This window comes from Sardina pilchardus, chromosome 9 (genome assembly GCF_963854185.1).
Source record: "Sardina pilchardus chromosome 9, fSarPil1.1, whole genome shotgun sequence".
Classification (NCBI taxonomy): domain Eukaryota; kingdom Metazoa; phylum Chordata; class Actinopteri; order Clupeiformes; family Clupeidae; genus Sardina; species Sardina pilchardus.
Genome location: NC_085002.1, coordinates 24,969,018 through 24,980,101, shown reverse-complemented (window position 1 = coordinate 24,980,101; position 11,084 = coordinate 24,969,018). Strand labels below are relative to the sequence as shown.

At 43.1% G+C, this 11,084-nt stretch overlaps 2 protein-coding genes across 3 annotated transcripts; one reads left to right on the top strand and one right to left on the bottom strand.

The window, feature by feature from the left end:
- Positions 1–417: 417 nt before the first annotated feature.
- Positions 418–5,721, bottom strand: emp3a (epithelial membrane protein 3a (MAM blood group)). 2 transcript variants are annotated; one of them, XM_062545073.1, is made up of 5 exons: positions 5,554–5,721; positions 3,889–3,967; positions 3,397–3,502; positions 1,636–1,776; positions 418–1,351 (listed from the first exon to the last, which is right to left on the bottom strand). In XM_062545073.1, the coding sequence occupies exons 2-5, from the start codon at positions 3,964–3,966 to the stop codon at positions 1,176–1,178; spliced, it is 501 nt and encodes a 166-aa protein (XP_062401057.1). In that variant the 5' UTR covers position 3,967; positions 5,554–5,721; the 3' UTR covers positions 418–1,175. The 2 variants fall into 2 exon arrangements, with proteins under 2 accessions (XP_062401057.1, XP_062401056.1); XM_062545072.1 differs by lacking the exon at positions 5,554–5,721 and adding an exon at positions 4,219–4,336.
- Positions 5,722–6,658: 937 nt separating this feature from the next.
- On the top strand, positions 6,659–11,066 carry si:dkey-264d12.5 (uncharacterized). Its single transcript, XM_062544390.1, has 8 exons — positions 6,659–6,942; positions 7,734–7,907; positions 8,137–8,257; positions 9,083–9,282; positions 9,713–9,776; positions 10,195–10,354; positions 10,784–10,843; positions 10,994–11,066. The coding sequence occupies exons 1-6, from the start codon at positions 6,904–6,906 to the stop codon at positions 10,221–10,223; spliced, it is 627 nt and encodes a 208-aa protein (XP_062400374.1). The 5' UTR covers positions 6,659–6,903; the 3' UTR covers positions 10,224–10,354; positions 10,784–10,843; positions 10,994–11,066.
- Positions 11,067–11,084: the final 18 nt, after the last annotated feature.

The following is an 11,084-nucleotide window of genomic DNA, read 5'->3' as shown; positions in this document are numbered from 1 at the left end:
TGTCTGACCTTCCTTCCTTCCGTAATGTGTGTGTGTGTGTGTGTGTGTGTGTGTGTGTGTGTGTGTGTGTTTCAGTGCTTGTGCCAATCCGTACATATGTGTGTGGGTGCGTATGTGTGGGTTTCTAGGTGTGTGTGTGTGTGTGCGTGTGTGTGTGTGTGTGTGTGTGTGTGTGTGTGTGTGTGCGTGTGATATGGAGATGGACAGCCACACCTGTAGTGTCAATACAGTATTGTTCAGCCTGGCATAAAGATCATGAAGATCAGCAGGCTCTTCATGGGATTAACCAAATAAGCACAGCTCTCATGCGTATATTCATGTCTGCAGGCATCTATTACAAGTCATCGAGGCAATTTTTCAGTTCATCGGTAATAAGCTGGGTGAGGGGATCACAAAATTGTCGACATTTTATTTAGTTTGTGTTTATTAGAAAATATATAAGATATACAGTAAGTGTTGTCATTAGTAGTCGCAATACAAATGTTGTCCTGTCCTCCTTTAGAAGGAGAAGAGTGATAAACAAACTTTGGTCTCAACTACGAGGTCTTTTGGAATCTATCCATCTCTTATTATCACAAAAAAAAAATGTTTGCCAATGTTTAAGAAATATTTACTGTACTTCTTCACAATGAAATATCACAAGGAAGGAAAACAATTCTGCAAATCTTTTTCCAGACAGCAGAATGTGCAGAAGTGATTTAATAGGACCACCATCAACCGTACAGCCCCAAGATATTCCTGTGCAATCTGCAAACAAGAGGTCTACATGGGGGTCCATAGTAGAGAAAGGTGCTAAAAATGCATAAGTCAATACTGCATTCAATTAACCAGAAATCAGAATCACAACTTTAAGCCATGGATATTGGCTATGGTTTATGGTTCAGATCAAATGGCAGCAGCAACAATAATACGTCTTCCCTTTTGGTTGCACATGATTCAGTTGCACACATGTTGTTTACATTTTACGTTTTGGACATACTGTACAAAAATGTTCACTAATCCGTCAACAAGCCTGAGCAGACTCACAGAATTACAATATATTTCTGAGTCTAAAAGAATGTTCTTTTTTTTATCATTCAAATAAAACACTGCTTTACTGCACCTTCACTTCATACCGGAGCTCATTGACCCTAAGATGACCCCATCCCAACAAAAACCAGATATCAGTTAGGGGGTCAAGCCCGTTTCCTCAGATGCACATACAGCACTCCGCTCAACATCAGCAGGGGCACACATGCCCAGGCCAAGATGAAACAGAAACCGAATTTGCCTAGTTCGAGCTCACGCGTGTCCTGGAGGATATCCTGATGCTGAAACGTGTAGATCAAAGCTGCAGCGAACACCGACATACCTTTAGAAGGAAGACCCAGGAGAAGGGAACAGTTCAGTTACACACTACACTGTATACATGAAGATAGGGTGTTGCATAACTTACAAACAAAGTTATAGTAGTATAGTATAGTATAGTATGAATTTCTCCTTCAAGGGATCAATAAAGTATCTATTTATATATCTATCTGCAACCAATGAAATGTTTTCTGAATATTTGCACAGTAGGGTGAATATGAAGACAGATGATAAGATTTGCATGTACTGTACAGTACAGACAAATTCTTTCGCAGTAGCCTACTGTACCTGCTACAATCTGGCACAGGCCCGTCAGGTAGAAAAGGCTTCCTTTTGACATGGTGAAGAGCTGACCCAAGAACACCAGGAAGGAGATGGACGAGAAGACCACACTGAGGATCATCAGAGCCTGGACCGCCTGAAGCCAGTCTGGAGGAAGAGGAGGACAGGGACAAGACACATATGGGAAAGCTACACGAACATAAGAGTTTCATTCTGCAAGGAGGTCAAGTTGGGGCAGCCGTGGCCTACTGGTTAGGGCTTCAAGCTTGTAACTGCAGGGTTAAGTCAGGGTTACACTTGCTGCAGACTACGGGTTCGTGTTCGCATCATGGCTGCCTCACGTATTTTGCGCTCGTTTGGTGCGTCGGTCGTGCACGTCGTCGCAAGCGAACATGACGCGTCCGCGAGATGCAATACTGATAAGAAAGTAGGGGGCGATCATGGCAAAAAAAGGTGACTGCAAGATGCATTATCGACATCAACGCTGGGGGCAATCATGAGAGTAAACAATGGCACATGGCCACATCCACATCTAATGTAATATTAGGCTAATATAGTCTTCCCCTAGTGAAAACCTCCAGTAGGGTGCGTAATGCTGCAGCGAGTCTGTACACAGTACACAGCAGGTCGCACACTGGCGCATACGCTTATGCTTGCTCTAACAGCAAGTATAACTCCAGCCTTACAATTCCCTACCAGTCCACAGCAGAAGTGCCCTTGAGCAAGGCCCCCAACACCTCACTGCTCCGAGCTGCGAGTGCCGCTGTTGAGCAGGCAGCTCACTGCTCCGGGTTAGTGAGTGCTTGCATAGACCGAATTTCCCTCAAGGGATCAAAAGAGTATATAGTACACTAGTATAAGTGTGCTTTAGTACCGGCATACATTTACCAGTGTCCATTAGTGTGTTCTCTCTGTTCATGTTAGATGTGATCTAGGATGGGTATGGGACACAAGCAAGGGTTACAAGTTTGTTTGTCTTTTATATGTGCAAACCACAACACAGCCAGTGCAAACCTGAGCCTTGCTCACATCTCTAAGCATTTCCTTTCTACGTAATACATGTTGATAACCAAACAGGAAAAAACACTGAACAGAGCACTGACACTAATGTCGCGTTCCAGACAACTGGGAGGTCGGTTGTATCCCACTTGGAGCTCAACGATCTCAAAGTGTTCCAGGTGAACAACGTCGGAGATAAACAAAAAACATGGCTGACAGTGAGAAGTTGACATTTGTTTTATTTTTGAAAGGCAATTTGACTGTCCGCAGTCCAGCCACCTTGCTTATATAAACCAATCAGATGGGAAAATTACATATGAGGTATCAGACCCCATAATACTTTGAACACAGCCTTCTTTTTCCATTTCAATAACTATACTTTGTAAACATTTAGACATTGCCATTGTTGTGTGACGTCAGATTACGGCATCTCAACTAAATTGGGGTACATCGATTTGCCCCAATCTGACAAGTAGGACCTCCCACTTCAACTGGCGTTCCAATGCAATGCAATTCTCCTTGTAGGTGGCCTGAAATTTCGGACCTCCCAGTTGTCTGGAATGCAGCATATTCATAACACTACGACAACTCCCTGTAAAAATGCGCCGTCCAAATTAGCAGCCACATTATTAAATGTGGTGTTCTAATTAGGAACCACATTATCAAATGGAATACTGAGCTTAGTCGTGAGCAGAATGTGTGTAGTGTAAATCACTTCTAACCACCACAGGTACAGTAGGAGCAGTATGGCAGGCCTGCTATCCTCACCAGTTTCCTCGATGCGTGAGGAGCAAAGCCATGTCTGGGTGGTATTGTCAAACATGCAGTTGTGCCACAGGTCTGATGTCTCTATGTCTCCCCATGCCCACCAAGACTGAAACAGAGACAAGAGACGCAAGAGAACAACGCACGTTAAGACAACCTGTTTATTCACACTGAAGATGAATGCTGTGGAGATGTCCTGGCACCATTTAGGATTAGGAATGTTTCACTTCATCATGCATCTACAAGTGCCAAATAAGTTTCCACAACAAATAAATGGGATTTTTACAAATACCTGGAAGAATTTAAAGCACTTCAGCCAAGCATGCGGGGACAAACAAAACAGACAGCTGCTCTTAGAGTGCATGTCCTCCTCAACATGCTTTCTACAGTCAACCATGTACTAAATAAAACTGCTAGCGTGATAACAGTATGTGGGCTAGTATGTCTCCATTTACAGCCTGTGCTTTTTCAGGCTCTTGATGCATTGCCACTTACCTTCTCCATGGTGGCGATGAACAGCATGGCCAAGGTGACCAGGTGGAGCACAATCACAAACAGCAACAGGAGAGCCATCCTGACAAAAACAGTGAATGAATGAAATCTAGACCACCAGCAGTTCTGGGTAGACAAAAATCTCTCTCTCTGTCTTCCTCTCTCTTTCTCTCTCTCTCTCTCGGGAGGGAGGGAGGGAAAACATGTTGTGGCTTTCATCAAGTCCCCCAACATGTGCAGTTAAGAGGTTATCTGTGTCTCTCCTTGACCCATATCAACCAGGGGAATTAGCTCAGGCTATGGGCCTGCCTCGGCCTCTGGAGAATGACTCACATCAGTTGTCTTTTACAGGATTGTGTAAACAAGCTCCTGGTCTGTTTATGGCTGTTCAAGACTTCAAGACTTGGTTTTGCATTTTTGTTCTGGCGAACATCAGTGGACTGTGAAGAAGACTGAAGACGCTGTGAACAAAGCTACAGTATGTTAACTTAAACAAACAAGATCCAGTATGCCATACACTTTAAATATTTGTGTGGTAAGCCAGCTGAGGTTAAATAAAGTTAAAGTTATTCTCATAAGTGAACACCTCACTTACACACCCAATTTGAAATTATGTTTCATTAATTCATCATTATACTGTATGTAAAATGGCTACTGATCATCTGGACTAAATATTTTAGGTGAGTAGTGTTTCACTATTTTTCTTGTAATCCAGTCCAACTCTGCTACATAGACCTGTTCTGTTAAGATAGACCTCAATGAAAAAAAATAGTTTTGGACGAAAACAAACAAACCAGTTTAGGAACTGATGTCATTTATTAGTGGTATGCACAACAGAGAGGTCATTCATGGCCTAGTCTACATGTTTTGATCGCGCCTTTTTCACAGAGAGATGTGAACGAGGGCCAAAAGTCACAACACAAGATTTAGACGTCCTAAATTGGGAAGCACGCGAGAGAACCCAGCCCAAAAAGATTCCACAAACCATCTTCCTTAGCCTCCATTAGAAGGGTAAACACGTCCGAATATAAAATCACTGCTGTGCTATTTCCAAACACTTCAGCCCAACCAGAGCAGGGCGTGTCTTTTCAGCAATGACCATTTAGAATGAACGCTTGCATGTGTACCCACGTTTTCTCAGTCTGTTTCCAATTTAAAAAAGTTCTGAAGGGGGAGTGTAGTCCCAACTTTTGTAACAAAAACGGTACCTGGTGTAGATAGTCACTATTGGGTAAAAGCATCTCAATCATTTGACAAATAATGGCTCTTAACTTCAATATATTACGAAGAAATTAACTGAAGCAAGTATAGAATTCTGACAATTTTACAAAACATAACCCATTTTTCAGTATTTCATGACATCTGAAAACAAGTTAAATGTTGTTTAAGAGCAGCAAGCAAATTGCAATTTAAAACTTGCTGATAAAGTACAATCTACAGTGCAGTCTATTGCTATACAGTATTTGCCTTCATCTGCCATAAACTATGACCATACATGCTAAACATTCATGTGTCTATCTGTGCATCTGTATGTAAACATCCTGACGTTGATCAGACTACATCACAGGATCCAAGTTTTGAGACAGAGCTAACAGTTGAAGCACTCAAATACTAATATTTATATTATGTAGGCTAAATAACAGAGCAGAGAGCGCTGAGGCAGCTTACCTTCCCAGACAACTTCACTTCTCAGGCACAACAAATGACAGCTAAGAGGCAAACACATTCACTTCTCTCTCTCTCTCTCTCTCTCTCTCTCTCTCTCTCTTTCTTTCCCTCTCTCCTTCTCCCTGCTGGTCCTCTTTTTCTGGCAGCAACCACTCCCCTCCCCCTTCTCTCTTCCTCCTCCTCCTCTTCCTCCTCCTTGTTCCCTTACTCTGAGGTTTGGGAAAAGACGGCTAAAGGAATGCAGGCCTGGTTGTAATGGGAGTTTCTCAACGCCCATTTCCGCCAGGCGTCCCTCTGCCCTCCCCTTAAAAAGTCTGAAGCTGTAACCTCCAAACCCATGAGAGCCCCACTCCTGAATGCCAGCAACTGGGGAAAAAAGTAGCTGCAAATGGACCAAGGAGAGTTTGTCAACACACTGTGTTGGAAATGTGTGGAATTACATTGAAATACACACCTTTGTTGTAGCACATCTGTCAAACTCTTTCTGCTTAGTTTAGTCAGTAATGACCTGTATTGACGTAAAGTTATAGAGTTAATCAGCTCTCTGCTAGTTTAAACTCTTAAGGCGATTTTTTGTTAATGTAAATAGCACATCTGTAACATCAGGGGTCGGCTATCTAACGGGATTGTTATACAGTAAGATACATTGTTCTGGAGGCAACAGAAACGGGGTGAAATGGCTGTCCTCTGGAGACCATCACAGCTTTTTGCAGTTTATGGTAATAAGACCACCCCCAAAATGCCAATGAGCCTACTTATCTTCCATTGCAGCAGCCTCTATCAAGATGCTTTAAAGTTTAAAGCCTATCAATGTACCGATTTACGTGTATTGAAACGAAAAGTCGACAACTCTGTCACGCAAGTAAGGCCTACTTTCAAAAGTGTTGCTTAGGCTATAGTTAACGGTGTTCGCACATGTTTATTCTAAGGTTTCCTGAGAATCCGAATTTAAATTGGCTTGAATTTAGTCTGTAGTAGCTATGCTACTCCAGTCTGTTTTGATTTTGTGTGAGAGAGCAGTCTCCACCACATGTCGCTGCATCTCCCAACATGATGTCATCGGAAAGCAATGGCTTGGACACATATTTTGATGATAACTTCTGAAGAATATCGTCTACGCTAACGGGTTTGAGAATGCGTAATTTAGTATTGTGCCGTCATAAGGCGCATGTTATTACGTAGAAGTGGCTACATTGTTAGCCACCAACGTTCTGGAATCAACATGGACAAACATGGAATACTGGCATATTTAAACTATTTATCCTGACGATCGGTGACAGAAAGTCAACTATTAATGTGCGCTGTTAATAACACAGTTACAATAAGAATTGGTTGATTTTGGATCGGCTCATGATGGAGTGGGGTATGGAGGGGGCGACAATGTTCAAGGTAAGTTGGAAAGGTTTGTAAAAGTTGACCGCCTAATTCACTAGTTATCGTAGGATAACTTTATCTTTAAAAAATCTTATTTAATTTCTTCTCGGTGTTAATGGTAGGCTAGTGTGTAATTGGCTATGTCTCTCATCGTTTCTCGCTTAGGCTAACCCCGATTCATTGGCTTTGAAATGATTGTAGTTTCATTACCGTTACTTTCGTAGCCTACATTCCACCAAATTATGATCATGAATGATGTCTTGACTAGATCTCTTGCTGTCAATAGCCTATTTTGCACGAGTTTGTGCAACTCGATCAAATCAACATAGCCTACAATACACTATGTAGTAGGTTAAACCAGGGGAAGAGTTGCAAACAGCTGCACATAACAAGCATGTCTCAGTTACGGTTCCATTTGTCACCCTCATGAGAAGCGGTTTGAGAATGTGTGGGTTAGTCTATGCGTGTTAGAAAAACAGACATCACAATAAGACATAATAGCGAAGAGGTTTTCTATATTATTGTAAAAGTAAAATCTATATTAGACTGCCTGTATAACTTTTACCTCTATATTGTATGCCTTTTCACACACACACACACACACACACACACTCACACACACACACACACACACACACACACACACACACACACACACACACACACACACAGTACACACACAGTACACACACACACACACACACACACACACACAACAGTCTTTATGCCACTTGGTACTGTAGCTCTGAGTTCCACAACCGTACCTTGCCTCATCTGAACCCCCCCTCCCTCACCTGTGTGCTAAGGAGCTGGCCGCATTGGAGACGCGGCTGCTCCAGGACGGCTTGCGCCCCAATGCTGAGGCGGTGGAGCGGCTGCTTCACCTGTGGAAACTCTACCTGCGCACTGAGGGCAGCATGAACGCCGCCAGGCTGGAGGTGAAGGCGCTGCAGGAGGCCCATGACAGGGAAAACATGGAGGTGAATAATTATGCAAAGACTACTCTGTTATGGAGAGGAATGAGATATGACCGTGTTATTTTAGGAAATCGGATACAGTAAATTTAAGGTTGTGTGTATGATGATAGGCGTGTGGATACTGTTCATGCTACATGAGAATGTGAACACTTAGGTGTAACAGTCACAGAAAGAAGATGTCTTTCGATTAGGGCTCACTGTGTGTGTGTGTGTGCATGTGTTGTAATTACAGGTGCAAAAGAAGCTTGACCAAGTCCGGGTCCTGATTGCCAAGCAGAACTCGTTGAATGTCAAGTTTGAGGAAGAAAATGAGCAACTGCATGCTCAGCTGAAGCAGCAGCGCGGTGATAAAGGTCAGGCTGCAGTCTCACTGAGATCCACCGCTAGGATCCTTGAAATGCGCACTGAATAACAATAGCTGAGTGCTAGCATACTGGAACTGCAGGAGTGGGCTTGATCAGATGGTTGCTAGGACATTGCTAGGGTCATTGGGATGGTTGCTAGGGCGTTTCTATGGTTGCTATGGTGGTTACTATGCAAAATAACACAGTTGTTATGTGGTTGCTTGGGTAAACATGTTGGTTGCTAGGATGACATTATAGAGATGGTTGCTAAGGTATTTAAGACAGTTGCTAGGGCGTTGCTAGGATCATTGGGATGGTTGCTAGGACATTGCTAGGGTACATATTGTGGTTGTTATGCACAATAATGTGGTTGCTATGGTGGTTGCTATGGTAATCATGTCGGTTGCTATGGTGGTTGCTAGTTTAACATCATAGAGATGGTTGCTAGGGTAAATAAGATGGTTGACAGGGCGTTGCTAGGGAACATATGGTGGTTGCAATGCTCAATAACACGGTTGCTAGGGTAATCATGGTGGTTGCTATGGTGGTTACTAAGTTGACATTATAGAGGTGGTGGCTAGGTTGTAGTAAGGGCATTAAGATGGTTGTAATTATGATGGTTGCTAGGCCGTTGCTAGGGTAATTGAGATGGTTGCTAGGGCCTCACTATAACTGGTAGAGATCTCTACTTTAAATTTGTGCTTCCAAAGGCATTGAACTCGGCTTTGAAAAAAAGATGTGACAGCGCTTCGCTTTGCCATTGTTTGATTAAGCCCACTAGTAAGTTTAAGTGCAACAATAGTGGGCTCTCTCACTAATAATTGTTTCTTACAGAGGCTGAGAAGATGGAGGTGGCCGAGCTGCTTGCCCAGGGGAGCCTGGGCGAGATCATCTCCTCCAGCCCCAGTGAGCAGGTGGCCTACCTGCTGGCTGAGAGGGCCTCTCTCCTGGAGAGATTGCAGGCTCTGGATGTGGAGAAATCTCCACCATTCATGGACGCTGATCCTGCTGTCTTCAGAGATGGCATGGATAAGGTACCCACAGTGATTTGTTTGCTGTTACTGAATTATGTGAACTCTCATGTGGACTATCGTAGCATACATGAGTAAGTTGAAGGGATCATTGCACTGTTGTTTTATTTTAAGGACAGATGAGATTAAATGTTCTAAAGTGAATATGTAAAAAGTGTTTGTAATTGTGTAAATGTAAAAGTGTAAAATGAACAGCTTTGTAGCAAGGCACAGTGATGGCTTTATTAAGTAGTGTGAGGCTAATAATAGCTGATATTGCTCAAGGAATTAGCTTTGCTGAGTTCTATGGTCCTTTGGTAATCTTAATCCTTTGGTCCTTTGGTGATCAGCGTTTATTATTAACTGCGTGCTCTCTCATTACACTGTCACCAAAGCATCAAATGTAAGTGTAAATATCTGTCTAACGTGCCATCCACACATGGTTGTTATATAGCTGTCTTTCCACATGGCGGTGCCGTCTCGAGGCCAAAGCTCCTGGAAGAAGCTCTTAGGACTCCGTAAGGCTGCTCAGAACAAACAGAAACTAGCAGTTGTATGTTCATCTCAGCAACATCACTCTAGTGATTATGCATGGGGGCTTACAGTAAAAGGGAGAGGAGGCAGGATGTTGAGCCTTCCAGTAAAATGTCTGCGATCCTAACACGGCTAAACTAACTGGCTCTTTTTCAGCATGGTCCTCGTCTCAACATCTCCATTGCTCTGTGACCTTGTGTTGTCATGAACTAACATCACTCAGACTCAGTCTTTTTCTCTGTAAAGCTGCCCGTCGATGCAGTGCCTCAAGTGAAATAAACAAATCCACTTACAACGCATGGCTTTTCTCTCTAGAGATACTGTAGTTGTCTTTTGGGCACCTCAAGAGCTACCCAGGCCCAAAAACAATCCAAATCACTGTCTCCCCCCCGCCTTGTGCAGCAGTCGTCTGGTGTGGAGCCCATGGATGATAGTGGTGCTGAGCAGCTGAACCTGGAGAGAGACCTGGATGAGGCCTCCCGCCGCCTGTCCATGGCTCACAAGGAGATCCGTCGGCTGACGGATGAGCTGGAGTCCGCGCACATGACCCAGAAGGCCTATGGTGAGGGAAAAGCCAAGATTATCCTTTTCTAGAATGAGATGTCCTTTCCAAATGGAAATGCCAGCACTAAAATAATAGTTTTGTGGCTAATTAACACACACCCTGAGTTTTTGGTAAACATTTTGAACACTTGCAAAACAGTCTGAGGAGATAGTTGTCCGCCAAGTGTTACTGTTACAATGGAATGTTTAAACCAAATTATTTAAATTGAACTGTTCCGAGATAACGTGTTGCTACTGTACATGTTCACACTAAATTTGAATGCACCTTTGTTCGGAACCAAAGAATGTTATGATTTGATCAACATGATCTCAGAACATTATTGAACATCATATAAGTTTATGTGTAGCTTACTTCACAGAATTAGGCAGATATGGAAAGTCTTTATGTATAAGGTTATTTACGATGCAATGGACGTCTGTTCCACAGAGACAAAGCTGCAAGAGGTTGAATTCCTCAAGCAGGAAGTGGAAAACCTGAGACTTTGTGGTAAGCCTGGGATAATATTTGTCTTCAACATTACATTCAGTTAACCAACAATGACCTCCCACCACAAAGGAAGGATCACATCACATACAGAATCCCAGTAATTTATAATTTAAGTGTTTACCATGGTCCCACATGACAAATCTCCCGCAGATATGTCCGAGCTCCAAAATGCCAGAGAGCTGAATGAGCGCCTGGACACGGACATCAGGACTCTGAGAGGCCAAGTGCACAGTGTGGACCA